The following is a 14604-nucleotide window of genomic DNA, read 5'->3' on the forward strand; positions in this document are numbered from 1 at the left end:
GGATAAAAACAGGGGAGGTGTTTTATGGCCTGTGCCTGTGCTCGCCGCCCCCCAGACAGCATTGTTTTACGTGCACCCGGTGCTGCTGTCCCCTTGGTGCTTCAAGGAGCCAAGCAGGCTCCCAGGGGCCAAGCAGAAAGCCTCCCACTTTGAAGTCGGCGAGGTCTGGGCTTCAAGGCGGGATCGCATGCCATGAAAAGCTTGTCCCGTCCAGGCTGGGGGTGCCTCTCAGGGGGCTTAGCCCCCGCCGCCCTGCCTTCAGGCGGGTGATAAATGTTGTCTGCAGCGCTGGACTTGTTTACCTTTGGGATTTACACCACAGATAGGGCGGCGGGGCGGCCCTGCGCCTGCAGACCTGTGTCCCGACAGCCTGGGGCTGCTGCCCTCCGCTCCTGGGGGCCCTGTGCTGCCTTTCCTGGAGCAGCAGGGTGGCAGAGCCAGCGTCTGGCACCCCGGGACTCTTGCCTCCCTCCTTGGTGGCTAGCATTTCAAGCACCCTCGTAGCCAGGAATTTCTCTCGCCATGCCTAATCACTCTGTGCTAACCTCTCCCCGCTCCACAGCCCAGCAGCTTGTCTCAGGGCTCGTCTTCTTGCCTCTGCCCTGGCTGAGGCAGAGCCCAGGCCATCAGATAAAATGCAAAGGGAAGGTTTGTGTGCCCAGCCGCTCTCACGCCGCGGGGCCAGCCCTGCCCAGAGATAAAGGTTGCTCCCGCGCCTCCGAGGCGACGTCGGGAGGCTTCTGTCTGCGGCACGTTGTGCCCAGCATCTTTTAATTAGAGCCACATGCTTTGTTATTCAGCAGAATATGCTTTCCCGGCCGTTTGTTAGGATCTTGCATCCAAGAGTGCTGCAGACTGCGAGCCCTAAATTAAGCTGTACGAAGCATATTGAACACCTCCGAAAAGGGGTGGCGAGGATTGTCCTCTGCCCGCATTGTGGGCAGCTCCTTCCCGGAGTTGGTCCTTTCACTTGTTGGCCAGCTCGTCGGCGCCGCGGTTTCTTTCTGCCTCCATCTGTTCCAACTCCAGTTTATTCAGGGCTCTGTAGGTATTGTACGCTGTGCTGCTTGCTTTTTGTTGTTGTTGTTGTTGCGGATGGAGAGGCTCCCCTTTTCATGCTTCACCTATTCATTTTGTAGATCTCCAGCTTCCTCGTCAAGTTTTCTCTTTTGTCGTATTAATTGGCCTTAAGTCTACAGTCAGGTGCTGTGCGTGTGCTTCCGTGTACACCTTCAACATCTGCTGCCTTTCATCTCCATGGCGCCCAGGCCAAATTCCAGCTCTGGCAGTGACATCCTGCTCCCCGCTCTCCCCACAGCTCTAATTGCCTTCAGCCCTGGCCTGTCCTCACCTCCGCTCGTGGCCAGGAGAGGGCAAGGTGCCCGCTGTGCCTGCTGCGAGGAAAAGCGCAGGGCTGGAGGGAACCTCTGCTCCGAAAGGAGGTGCAGTCTCCAGCACTGAAAGCAGTTTATGACTTGTGTCTGTCTGTCCTGTCCAAACACAAGCTGGCTGTAGTTCCTGGAGGAGGGCAGAGTGAGTGCTGATGATGTTTACCTCCGTCTCTGAGTCTTGATTGGGATAAAACCCAATTTGCTGGGTGATCCCAGAGCGTGTGTGAAGCTCCATGAGTTTCAGTGGGGTTTTTGTGTTCAATTCACCTTCTCCTTTACCTGCCCTACAGTCCTGCGTGCAGGTTATGGCATGGGTTGGGACTCTCACGTGCTCTTAAACATGGATAAAAATATGTATAAAATGAACTACCCGTGTGTCTTGGGTACAATGGTAGGGGAAGACCATTTATTTATTTAGTTAGTTAGTTATCTAGTTATCTATCTATCTATCTATCTATCTATCTATCTATTTATTATTTTTTTATTTTAGTGATGAATAGAGCAGTGCAGCTAGCAATAAAACTGTTGGTGAATAGCTGTGTAAGCCCCAATCCAACATACGCCCTAGGAACATTATATATTACTTGTCTTTTGTGCCTAAAGGTCTCTGTGAAGGCGGTGGCCTGCTCAGCAAGGTGTGAAGCGTGCATGTGCTCGTGTAGAAAGGATCTGCCCTGGAGGATCTGGAGCTCAAGGAGCTGAGAGAGGTGGGCAAGGGCAGTGGGAAGGAAGGGCTGTGGGTCCCATGCCCCTGAGCAGGCTGATTGCAGGAGAGATTTTTTTTTCTTTAGTAGAATCTGGAAGCACAGAGATGTAGCGGAGGTTTTCCTGCTGAGCTGCTTGCTGGGACCCTTTGTAGCACCTTGGTGCACCCCTAAGTGTCCTGGGGAGCTCACTGGAAGTGCCAGACACGGGTGTCCCAGCATAAAGTTCCCAAGGTCTTCTATTTGTGACAGCATCCTCTGCTTGCTACAAGGTAAGGCCTCTAGATCAGCAGTGTGTTGGATCAGATCTGATGGCTTGAACTGCACGGGTTTGTTTACAGGGAAGCAAGCTGGTGCTGTGCTTGTCGTCCCCGTCCCCTGCTGTAGCTGTAATTCCTGTAACAACGGAACAGGTTGTGGCTGTGGTGAATGTGCTGCTGCTCACGGTCCTGCGAGGCAGAGAGAAGTGAGATTCTTGCTTTCTGTAGATGTGCGGCACAGAAGAAATAAGCTTCCTGCTCAGCACCACAGAAGAAAGCATCGTTGTGACGTTAACATCAATCCTGGTGAGCAGCCTGCCCCTTGGGAGGCTTGCGGGTAGGGAGCAGAGACCCCCTGGATGAGCACTCAGTCCGTGCCCCTTCTCCTGCCCATTTTCTCATTCCGTGCGGTCAGATCAGCTCTCTCCCTCTGCCACAGCTCATCCCAGATTTACGGGAGCCATAAACCGCAAAGCAGAGAGAAATAAAATACTAAACACTTAGGTTTTACAAGGCCAACAGTGCACTGAAGCCTTGGCGATAATTCTGCTCGTACAGAATATAATGCTTGAAATCACACAATGCCAGGCTGCGGACGGAGGCTGGGGTCTGCTGCGAGTCGCTCCTGCTCGGGCTGTAGAAGGACAGCAATGTGGTGAGAAACCCCCACAGAGCACGTGGGGATTAAGTTTAGTAAGTTGGCTGTCAGATCGCACCGAGCCAGAAGGTCACCTGGAGGCACTTTGTGGCCTCCAAGGGCTTGTCTTCTGCGGGGTGCTGGTGAGAAGCAGGAGAGGGTAAAGATCCACCAGCAGCAGCCAGATCAGCGGGGTTACGGCTGTGTGCAGCTCCCCATACCTGGTTGAGGGATGTTCCCCTTGGGTCTGCATGCTTCAGCACCGGCAGCCCGGCCAGGCCCAGCTTGGGTAGCAGCTGCTGGGGTGTAAGGTGGCTGCTCAGAACTTCACTCCCTGTGTCAAGTCGCTTTTTATTAAAAAAAGAGAGAGCCTTGCTTTCTGAGACGTACCACCTGAAGTACCCCCACTGGTGAGGTAGGGCTTCTTAGAGAGACGTGGAACTGCCCCAGCGTGCAGCTCTGCTCCAGCTGCAGCCTCACAGTGCTGAATTATCCACCTCTCTTTGGCCACGCTGCCCCTAAGGTTGCCTGCCGTGATGTTTGTGTGGTTTGCAGGGAAAGCACACTGCTAATTCATACATCTGGCAGCACTGTGACCCCAGGTCCTGTTCAGCTGGGCAGCTGCTGGGCCAGCCTGTCCCAAGCCTGCACAATTCCTTCCAGGTAAGGAGCTTTGCACTTCCCTCTCTGCACTTTGGGAGGCCAAGTTCCTTGGGGTGGTTCTCAGTTCCCCCATTTGCACGAGCACATGCTCTGTCTCGTGTCACGTTTAAAGGGTTTTTATCACTCCTTGAGCTGCCGCATTCAGGCTGGCTCTATCTGGAAGGCTTGCAGGAGGTCTCAGCAGAGCCTCAGTAACTGTAACCAGGGGGCAGGGCACTGCACTCCAGCGAGGGCTTTACGAGTTAAAATAAGAAGGTGTTATAGCAAAAACAAACGCAAAGCTGAAGCAGCCTGGCTGGAGAAGGAACCAGGAGCATTTAGTTCCTCCACTGAAGCCACCACTTGGACAATTCCCGGTGCTGGGTGGTCCTGGCCGGGAGCTGACCCTGCCCTCCTCCCGCAAGCAGGAGGGCTTCAGGCGCTCTTCGTTAGCCACAGAGGAGCAAAGGCAAGTGGCCAGTTGAACTCCCCGGGGGAAAATCACCTTCACCTTCTAAATTAATCCGGCCAAAAGCGCATTCCCTCCTCTCCAGCCCTTCAAAGCCCTCCCTTCCAGGAGAGAGAGCTCGGAGGCTGTTTCTTCTTTGGTTAGAACATTTCTGTGGTTCGTTCTCTTGGAGAAATCAAAACTTTCAAAGCCTCTGGCTGCCGCCACCTTTTCATTAGTGCTTCCTGATCTGTTTCACAGCATCCTCTCTGCCTGGTTCCCAGTGACTAAGTTCCCCTTTGCGGTAAAGCCCTTCTCCCTCCCTACCGCAGCGTGGCTGAGCAGCACGGCCTTTGTCAGTACATCTCTGCAGGGAAAACAAATTACCGTAATGGCCCAAACGCTCTGTTTCTTCTGGTAAGTGGCTGTGGAAGCAGAGCTCAGTTCCCTTCCCTGGATTGTATTTGCACAGGGAAGTGGGCAAGGGCAGCGTCTAGTGGCTCGGGTGCACGGCGGGGCACTCGGGGCAGTGGGTAGGGGCTGCTCTCTTTGCATGTCTCTCTTCTTCCTAGAAAGCCCGCGAGGTGAGCTTTGCAGGTCGGCTGTTCCAGAAGAGCAACCACCACGTGCTGACCTTTGCTCGCGTGAGTGCCGGCGTTAATGAGTTACCTGCTGACCCCAGAGCCCTCCAGGAACCGTGTCAGCCTCCGCAGAGACCCCAGCTTGCCCACGGGTGGCTCCTTGTTACGCCCCAGCCCGCCTGTGCCCACCCCACCAGCTCAGCCCCTGGGCCCCAGAGCTGCTGTCTGCAGCTCGGACATGAGCAGGAGCCTCCTGGCCCCTGAGCTCAGTGCTGTGAGGTCTGCTGAAGCTTCTTGGCCAGCTGCAAAGCCTGAAGGAAGGAGGTGATGCTGTTTAGGCATCGTGGTTTTTAGTCCTTCGTTGTTTTTTTTTGTTTTTTTTTTTTTTAATTTTGTATTTTTTTAATAGGGATTTTACAGTTGTTTCTGTAGCTTTGTATCTGAACGAGGCGAAAAATAACTTTATAATTTCTTTTAAATATACCCGATAGAATGACAAGCAGGAAGAGAAGCTGGACTTCGGATCGAGCCTTCCTCTTTAACGTGCAGCCAGAAAACGCCAGAAGCTGCTTGTCCCAAAACAAAGCCGAGAGGTGGCCTCTACTTGCTGCATGCACCTGCCTCCTCGCCGCCCCGTCCCCTGCAGGGACCCTTCAGTGTGCCTGTGCCCAAACCCTGCTGCCTGTCCCCAGACCTGCAGGAGGACAGGGGCGCTGAGAGCCGTGGGGCGCTCACGGGGGCAGCGCGGGGGTCCCTTGGGCACAGCAGGAGCTGGGGACTGAGGGGCTTCCCCTAACAAAGCCCTTTCCATCCGGCTCCCACCATCCCCGTTGTTGGCACAGTTTGGGATCTGCGCGGCTCGGGAGCACAAAAGAGGCCAAACAATAGGCACGGGGGAGCCTCCTGGCCCTGTCGGTCCGGGCAGCTTTGTTCCAGCCTCCTTCCCGGGCAGGCGCTCGCCCCGCTCCTCCGTGTCCTTTGTCCCCAGCTGGAGATGGGCAGGTGAGCGGCGTGCGGGGCAGGTGCTCGATGCACGAGGCTCCTCGGGCGCTGGGGCTGTGGATTTGGCCGGGGAGAGCCCTGGTCTGCCTGGTCCTGAGCGCCACTGTGCTGCTCCGGCAGCCCTGGGCTTGATTTTAACCAGCAGCTGCAGGTTCTGCACTTCGATTTTACGACTGGCTGTAATTTTTGAACCAAACAAACAGGCAGCTGGCAGGCAGATATTAGCCTGGCAGAAATCAGCCCCTGTCCCGACAAGGCTGGTTTTGAGAGGGGGTTTGATAAGGCGTGTACGGAAAGGGGGTGTGCGATAACACCGGGGAAGGAAAACACACAGGCTGGAGCGGTGACAAAGAGCTCGGTCGCACGCTCTGCCGTGCAAACGGGATTGTTTGCGCGCTCGTCTGGCTCCCTCTTCCCCGTCCCCCAGCACCGGAGGGGCCGGGCTCCTCGGGGAGCTGCTGGGTCTGGGCAGAGAATGCCCCTGGGGTCTGCAGCAGCAGCAGGGGCTGCATGAGGGGACGTGGCCTCTGGGGCTGGCTTTATGGCTGCACATGGAGAGCGACAGCTGAGCTCCTCTGGCTGCTTTCCCTTCCATCCTTAACGTGCAGCTCGTCCCATCCTGCACCAGCCGTCTGAAAACACACCTAAATTGCTCTCCAAAACAAAGGTCCTCGTGTGATTGTTTTCCTTTTTTTTATCTTAGCTTTCAAGGAATGGAGGTGAACCGAGAGCAGATAAGGAGTATTTACTCCCCGTGAGCAAACAGCGGAGGGCTGAAATGAAGGATTTTCTCCAGCAACAGCACTCCCTGCTCGTCACGCTGCACCTCTGAGTTTCCAGTAAGCGTACCTGAGCTACAAGGCAAACAAATCGAGAGCCGTTGAGGTGTATTTACCCTCCTGCTGCTCCTGCCACGGCGCTGGTGCAGGCTGGTGGCACGGGGATGGGCACAGCCACCCGCACACCAGGCCAGGCCCTCGGGATGCACCCAGCACCTCCGGGATGAGCCCGTCCTCAGGCCCATTGCAGCTCTCTCCCCTCCCTTCTGGTACTGGGACTTAGGTGATGATAGTGTTTTGGTAAAGTTGCCTTTTAGACTTCTGCCACGCAGTATGTAGCTTTCCTGAGCAATCAAGAAAATGCTGAGAAATCAGACTGAGGAGGTTTTGCCTTTCTTTCCCCACTCGGTGCTCCCCCACCCCTTATCTCCAGACGGCTGCTCTGCCCCAGCCGCTCTGTAAACTTGTCCAGGCTTCCAGCGCTCCCCGCATAAACCGCAACTGGGTGCTTTTTGTGCCGATTAAGATCACTCTGTGTGAAAGCAAACACAAATTAGCTGTGGCCTTTGGGCCCCTGACACGTCTCCAGAGTCGCCGCTGGCGCCACAGCACTCGTGCAACCCCGCAGCCTCTGTGCGGTGACTTCCCTACACCGGCACTGTGCAGGGCTGCTCCCAGCTCAGCTGCTAATGCTCCCACCAGCTTTTACCACCAAAGTGGGAAGGCAGCTTTTCAGCAGCCGGATGAACAGCAGGGACTTGCTTTTTCTCACTAGGCTACAATGTCAGATGTGGGAAGGGGAAGGAGGGGGAGGATTTCCTGGGTAATTCCCCAAATCTTGATGTGTGTGCAAATGCCTCCCAGTCTGCTGCATGCCACCCCTGTGAGCCCAGTGCAGGGGGAGACTGTGTCCCCATTCAGGATTACCTCCTGCAGGAAAAGAGCCCATAAACTTCTTGTACAAACCAAGCCTGAAGTTTGCCACTTCTCTTATGCAGGGAAGCACGGGACACTTCCCTGCCTGCTTGGACTCGCGCGGCGCACAACGTGTCACACCATTTCAGCACCCCTCGCATAAGCTCTGCGGCGTGTTTACCGTCAGCAGCGGTGTTTCGTTTCAACAGAAACCTTTAAAGTCTTTGCAACTTCCTCCGGGGATGCTAAACTGTGCGCCGCCGCGACCGGGTGGTGAATGGGTTGAAAACGCTGCCGACGGTTTGAGGCGGCGCGTGGGCGCCGCGGGGGCGAATGTTCCCTGCGCCGGGTGTTTTCTAAAGGTCTCCGACGCACGAGGCATGACTGAATGACTTGTGCTTTCTTTGCGTGGTGAGGGGGTGAATCTTGAATCGCTGGGCTGCTTTTATTTTTGTTAGACGTGTGTGGGCTGACGACATGACTCAGTATTTTCTCTGCAGATGCAAAGATCGTCCTGCCAATTCTGGGTAGACTCTGGGCAGTTTCATGCGGAGAACTGGAACGCGTTTTATTCCAGAGCTTTGCTTTTTGGCAGCCTGAAGCCCCTTGATGTGGAAATAAATAATAAGTAAATAAATAAAACAAGAGTGCTCTTGCAAAACGTACAAAAATATACTGAAAAAATGTCCGAGGATGGGGAAACTACCTCTTACCCTTGTGTTTTCCCAACAACTTAACTGATTATTTTCTTGTTACTCTGAAAAACTGCCTGTTAACATCTGACTTCTTTTTCTGCTCCTTCCAGGTCTTGGTTGCTTGTGGGCCATCCCTTTGGCTGCAGTAACGACCCAAACCCTGCTACAATCCTGACTCAGTAACAGCCCATACAGCTGTGAACTATACCCGAGCACTGATTGTAAGCTAATTACAAGCCTTTGGTACAAGCGTGCAGGAGGATGTGCTGCAGTGCCACTGTTTCATCTTCCTATCATCCTAGTTCCTCAGTCCTAAGCCCTGCTTCCCATTCTTGACATTTTCTCCAGCCTGCACTGCCCACCCACGGAAATAACGCACCCCAAATGTTAGCTCAAGTGCAACCATCGTTCCTCTGTACCTAGTGGGAAGCTGCTCGATTTGGTCAGCCAAGTGCCTTCGCGGCCCTGTCCCAGAGTAAAAGAATGGGGTACTCCCTCTTATCCCCTCTGGGCAGTGCTCACATTTTCCAGCAATAATCCAAGGCTCTCAGCCCTTCCTATCACACTGCCTGATCCCAGAAAGTTGGGTTTGCCAGGGGCTGCGCTTGGCAGGGCCTGTTCTGGTGGAGAAGACGGGGGGAAGATGTTTGGGGGCTGCTTTGGAGGGTGAAACTGCTTGCTGGAGCTGCTGAGGGATGGTGAGCAGGCTGCAGGCTGCTCAGGTCTGCTCAGGTGCCAGCACTGTGTCAAGCAAAGCATGTGCTGCTGAAGCACTTGGTCCTGCTCCTTTGTACACAGTCAAGGTTGGCATTGCCATTTCTGTTTCTAAACTGCATTTCATGAGGCTGTCCGGGTTTCTGGGAGGAGTGCTTATTAAAAGAGGTTTTGTAATTCTCTTACAGCGAGTGTGTGGTCTTTTGCTTTTCTGAGCTTCTTCTGTGCTCCATTCAAGTGTATTTGTGCTTGGAAAGAAACCTTGGACAGAGAACAGCTGACGGAGAGCAGATCAGACTGGGGGCGAGATGGAGCTGGCTCAAGCTACATTCCTGCCACAGATGAGGCAGGTACCCCCCACCTGCTCAAAGGGAGCCTGCAGCGGGCAGGATCGCTGATACACCCTGCTTGGAGAGAAATCACAACAGCCAAAGGATGTTGTTTGTGGTCGTAGAGAAAGTGCTCGTTAACCGGTGAGCTTTGCTGTGCGTGGCTGAGGCTGCAACTTCCTTCTGTTCACAGAGACCTGGGTTTGTTGCAGTACTCGAGGCTGGTACAGGGAAAGTCCCTGCAGAGGGCTGAGCCCGTCCTGCTTCCTCATTCTTTGCACTCTCTCGACTGGGCAAACCTTTTCTTTGTCACCTGCAAACTTCCTTGTGAAATCGAGCAATGACAGACCAACCCTGAGCAAAAGGAGGCCTCCTCCCCACAAGTCACACAGCCTCACCCCCTGCTCTTACAGGAATACCCAGCGGTGTGCTTTACCGAGGCGATTAGAGGGGTTGTCGTTCGCGGAGACCTCCTGAAACACAACACATGTGCATTTTTATGGCCAATTTGGATAAAGTTACCACTGCAGCTGGTGACTGCAGCTCCAAGATAACACCCAGCACGTGACAGCCTAGGAAGCAGCACACCAAGGAGCCAGGAGCTGTGTGTTTTCAGGCCGTGGCATGGCTACAAGCACCGATGTGTTGTTGCACAACTTTGACGTGAACAGCTGTCTCCCTGTTGTTGTCATGTTGTTATTACTTGTAAATGTTTCTGCAAGAGCTTTCAGGCCCTACCACTAATATGTATTTTCCTTAATGTCCTTTTGGATTAGATTAATAACTCGATGTGCTTTTGGATCAGATTAATAAAGGAAAACAATGTCTGTCGTAAGAGCATATCCCAGTACATATTATACCCTCAGGAAGTTTGCAGATGACAGCAAGCTGGGGGAAGTGTTCATCTGCTGGAGGGCAGGAATGCCCTGCAGAGGGACCTGGACAGGCTGGGTCGATGGGCAGAGGCCAGTGGGGTGAGGTTTAGCATGGCTGAGTGCTGGGTCCTGCGCTTTGGCCACAACAACCCCATGCAGCGCTACAGGCTTGGGGCAGAGTGGCTGGAAAGCTGTGCAGAGGGAAGGATCTGGGGGTGCTGGCTGATGAACATGAGCCGGCAGTGTGCCCAGGTGGCCAAGAAGGCCAGCGGTATGCTGGCTGGGATCAGGAGCAGGGAGGTGATCGTCCCCCTGTACTCAGCTCTGGTGAGGCCACACCTCGAGTGCTGTGCTCAGCATTGGGCCCCTCGCTACAAGAAGCACACCGAGGCTCTGGAGTGTGTCCAGAGAAGGGCTACGGAGCTGGTGCAGGGCCTGAAGCACAAGGCCTGTGAGGAGCGGCTGAGGGAGCTGGGGGTGTTTGGTCTGGAGGAGGCTCAGGGCAGACCTCATTGCTCTGTAGGGCTGCCTGACAGGAAGGTGAGGGGGGCTGGGGGTCGGCCTCTGCTCACAGGTAACCAGTGACAGGTCTGAGGGAATGGCCTCAAGGTGTGATAGGGGAGGTTCAGGCTGGCCATGAGGAGATTTCTCCTCAGGAAGCAGCCAGGCACTGGGACGGGTCGCCCAGGGAGGTGGTGGAGTCACCATCCCTGGGGGTGTTTGGGGTGAGGCGGGACGCGGTGCTTCGGGACACGGCTCAGTGGTGACAATGGCGGCGGGGGGCGGTTGGACGCCCCCTTCCCTTCCCCTCGCCACACGGACGCTGCGGGGACCTCGACGCCCGCGGCCGGCACTGCGCATGCGCGGGAGCCCGGCCGCCCGCTCGGGCCTTCGGGCGGCTTCGGCTCCGCTCGGCCGCTTCCGCCGCGGTTACGTAAGGGGGGGGCGGTGCGCGCGGCGCGCTCTTTCTCTCCGTGTCCTCGCGGCACCCCGCCCCGCCCCCTCGGCCCGGGGAGGGGAGGGAGGGGTGGGTGGTGGGGGGGGCGCGCACGTGCCCCGGAGGGCGGGGCGCGGGGCGGCACGCGCTGCTCCCCCCCCCCCCCCCCTCACAGCGCACATTCGGTTCCGTCCGCTCATCTGGTGGGGGGGGGGGAGGCGCGCATGCGCAGTGCGGTGACCGCCTCCGAGGGGAGGGGGCGAGGAGGAGGAGGAGGAGGAGAAGGGCGGGGAGGGGAGGGGAGGGCAGGGGAGGGGCGGGGGGCGCGGGGCGGGGCGGGGCGGCGGAGCCCCAGTCCGGGAGTTCTTTAAAGATGGCCGGAGCGGCGGTGGGGGCCGCTGCCACCGCCACCGCCAGCGCCACCCCCGTGTACTGCGTGTGCCGGGAGCCCTACGACGTGAGCCGCTTCATGATCGAGTGCGACATCTGCAAGGACTGGTTCCACGGCAGGTAGGGCGGGGGGACGGGGGGACGGACAGGGGGACAGAGGGGACAGACGGACGGGCGGACAGACGGACAGCCCAGCCGCGCCGTCCCCGTGTGCCCCCGCTGCCGGACAATGGCCGGGGCTCGGCTGCGTTTGACGTGCGGGAGGAGGAGGAGGAGGAGGAGGAGGAAGGGGGGGGGGGAGGAAGGTGATGATGATGCCGAAGGGGCGCCGGGGAACAAAGGCAGCGAGCGGGGGGCGCCCGGCCCCGCGTGTCCGCCCCCGTCCCGCGGGGCGCGGCGCGGCGCTGCCCGGGCCCGTGGCGCTGCCCCCCCCCCGCACCGCCCCCTGCCGGCACCCGGCGGCTCGGGTCGGAGCGGGGGTGCTGGGGGGGTGCTGGGGACGGGGCCTTTGTGTGCGGGGAGCGATGGAAACAGAGCCGCACCGGCTGGGAAAAAAAAAAAAAAAAACAGCAACAAAACGCAGAAACAACAAGGGCAGCGCGGCCGCCGTGCCGCCCCCAAACAGTTCCTCATTAACATTTTTAATGAGGGGGCTGCTGGGGCTGGGGCTGGGGCTGCTGCTGTGCTGGGCTGGCCGGGGCTGTTGTTCGCAGCACCCGCTCTGCCTCACGGGGCTTGGCGTGAGTTTGTCAGAAGTTGGGGTGGCTGCTGCTGGGGCAGGGATGGGGCAGCGTCCCGACGGCCTTGTGGGGTCGCGGGGTGTCCTGGCAAAGCTTTCCCCACACGTGTGTCAGTCTGCGAGGCTGCGCTGGGGATCGCTCGCTTTGCACACCAGCTTAATGGGAACACCAGCCCTGTGCCCTGACACTGCTGCGGTACGGGCAGGCTGCTTCCCAAGTGGTTACCAGGAGGAAAGGCTTGTTTTGCCCAGCCTCATGTCAGCCCGCTGGCTCCGCAGCCCTTTAAAGTCTGGATCATCTGCCCGGAGATCCACAGCATCTCTGGCGCTGTGCTCTCTGTCATGCGGCTGGTAGAGCGCTGCTCGCTCGCCGGCAGCCCCGCGTGTGCCAGGGGCAGCTGGCAGCAGCCCCCCGGCTGCCTGGCTCTGGGTTGAGCCGCACGGACCCGTGACAAAGGGCCGGGATCGTGGGAGACGGGTATCTGCTCCCAGCTGTGCTCTGCCCTGGGAGCTCCCCTCCCTCCGTCTGACACGATCTGAGGTCACTTACGTAGCTCGTGAAGGAAAATAACCTGGTCCGAAACGGCTGAAGTTTTGGGGGAAGGGGTTTCTCGCTCGCTCGGTTTCTTTCTTTTCTTTGTTTACCCAGCCTGGGGATTGATGTGACTTTGTTAAGAAACGCGGAAAGCTGTGCTTGGCTAAGGTGCGCTGGCGTGATATGCAGTGCGTGTTACTGGATTACAAAACCGTGCTGCCTGCCTGCGTGCAGACGGAGCGCCGTGGCAATAACATACAGCAGGCAGCACCAGCTCTGTGCCGACAGCTGTGCCAGGCCCTTTGCATGGCACGGGATCCTTCTTCTGGGTGTTCTCCTTGTGCTGTCCGCCTTCCAATGACTCTTTTGGACTACTGTTGTCAATAAATTAATCAGCGTAAACAAATAGGTGTTTTATTTCTTCTGGCAAGTTGTTCTGTAAAAACAAACGTCTCCATGTGCCTTCGGAGGCTATGAACCTATGCTCTGGGTTATGGTTGCTCTGTAAGTGGGCCTAGCACCTGGCCACAATCTTGTGTAATTACCTTTTGCTGAACAAAAGAGCATTACGTGTGTCTGCCTGTGTTGTAGGCTTCAGCACTCCCTTGGATGGTTTGCCAGGGAGAAAGAGACTCCAGAGACTTGATGTGACAGACTGTCACGTCTTTTAGAGGGGCGCATCCCGTTAGATTTCAGACCATTTCCATATTTACCTGTTTTTCTTCTTTTAATGAACATGTCCCATTAAGCTGCCTCCCCCTTTCTACCTTGTCTGGAATATACTCCGGATAAAACGCAGCGGAAAAACTCCTTTATGTCATCTTGTGCTCAACTTTTTCTGCAGTCTTTTCAGTCGCTCTTCACACCTATTTGAGCTCTGGGCTTTGTCTTCAAATAATACAATGCATGACCCTTCTCCTTCTGCCCCTGTCTCCCTTCTTTTTTTTTTTTTTTTTTTTTGATGCTCTACCACAGTTATTGGGTTAACCACATCCTGCCTTCTTTTCTCACTCGCGTCTTTTATTGTGATATATTGTGTGCGCAAGGTTAAAAATATATATGTGCTGTGTGTGTCTGTCTGTGTGTAACTTACAGTTAATTATTAGAACATGTCTGGAGTTTGCAGAAATCCTGTTGTCAGCACTGAAGTCTTTGTCCTTTGTTTTTTTTCCTGTCTGTGACACGTGTTTGACTAGCTATAACTGCATTGCATAGATGTCACTTCTTCTTGTAGGCTAGCTTTAAGACCAGCCTGAACAAGCTGAAGTTTCTTTAAGCATACAATTCAGTTTTTGTCTGCACCGCGCAGTGGTGTCCGTAATGCTTCCGAAGCAGATTATCGCGGAGCTGGCTTTGCGAGGCTGTTTACTTTGTCACACTGCACCGGTGCTGTGCTGGCCGTAGCCGTAACGGAGCGGAGGGAAGCCAGGCTGTCAAACTGAGAATCCAGACACGCATGTGCCCCGGGAGGCTTGCTGGGGCGCTGCTCCAGTGGTGTTTTGTTCACGAGCTGTCCTGCGCCGAGCTGCCAGCGTGCCCCAGTGGCAGGTAGGGTAAGGCTCCGTCCCACCTCTCAGTGCCAGCTGCGGTGATCTCACTCCCCAAGCAGCCTTTGCCTTTTAAAATGCTTGTAACCTTTATCATGTCACTTTTTACATCAAAACCAGTTGTTTTTGTTTTAACTAAGGAAGTGTTTTATTCTTCAAAGGCGGAGCAACAGGGAAACAGAAGGGGAGCATCCCTTTTCTTCAACAACTGGTAGCTTTTCCTAATATTTTGTAATTGCATCAACAAAGTTGTTGTGCTCCCTTGCAGAGAGAGGTCAAAAGGAAACCCACCCACCTTTGCTCGGCGTTACGTGCAGTTGCATCTTTGGTGTTTTGTGTAAATGAAACTTAGCGGTCACAATGGCTGTGTCTATTTTGACTCCTCGTGTTTACAGAGAGCAGCGTGTGTTGGGGCAGGTTAGAGGGCAGCGAAGGGAACGCTGCCCTCCTCTGTGTGCAGCGTACGTATGGACGTAGCTCTGTT

General features: G+C 55.8%; 1 protein-coding gene and 1 long non-coding RNA gene across 26 annotated transcripts in view; both read left to right on the plus strand.

Annotated features, from left to right (window-relative positions):
• The window catches only part of LOC137845778 (uncharacterized), a 15023-nt gene extending 5091 nt beyond the window's left edge, over positions 1 to 9932 (plus strand). The window contains exons 1-6 of one of the 24 annotated variants that reach the window (XR_011090293.1): positions 7 to 1044; positions 1995 to 2661; positions 4344 to 4499; positions 4655 to 7987; positions 8165 to 8275; positions 8957 to 9932. This is a non-coding gene — a long non-coding RNA (uncharacterized lncRNA). Of the gene's footprint in view, positions 1 to 6; positions 1049 to 1994; positions 2662 to 3594; positions 3656 to 4343; positions 4500 to 4654 lie in introns of those variants that run through there. The other 23 variants (XR_011090294.1, XR_011090291.1, XR_011090278.1 and 20 more) reach the window with 23 other exon arrangements.
• A 1296-nt stretch (positions 9933 to 11228) lies between these two features.
• Positions 11229 to 14604, plus strand: part of KDM7A (lysine demethylase 7A) — a 61608-nt gene continuing 58232 nt past the window's right edge. For both annotated transcript variants that reach the window (XM_068663314.1, XM_068663322.1), the window contains exon 1: positions 11229 to 11419. In XM_068663314.1, coding sequence (XP_068519415.1) covers positions 11283 to 11419 — 137 coding nt within the window. In that variant the 5' untranslated portion in view covers positions 11229 to 11282. The remainder of the gene's footprint in view (positions 11420 to 14604) is intronic.

The sequence above is a fragment of the Anas acuta genome, chromosome 1 (genome assembly GCF_963932015.1).
Source record: "Anas acuta chromosome 1, bAnaAcu1.1, whole genome shotgun sequence".
Classification (NCBI taxonomy): Eukaryota; Metazoa; Chordata; class Aves; order Anseriformes; family Anatidae; genus Anas; species Anas acuta.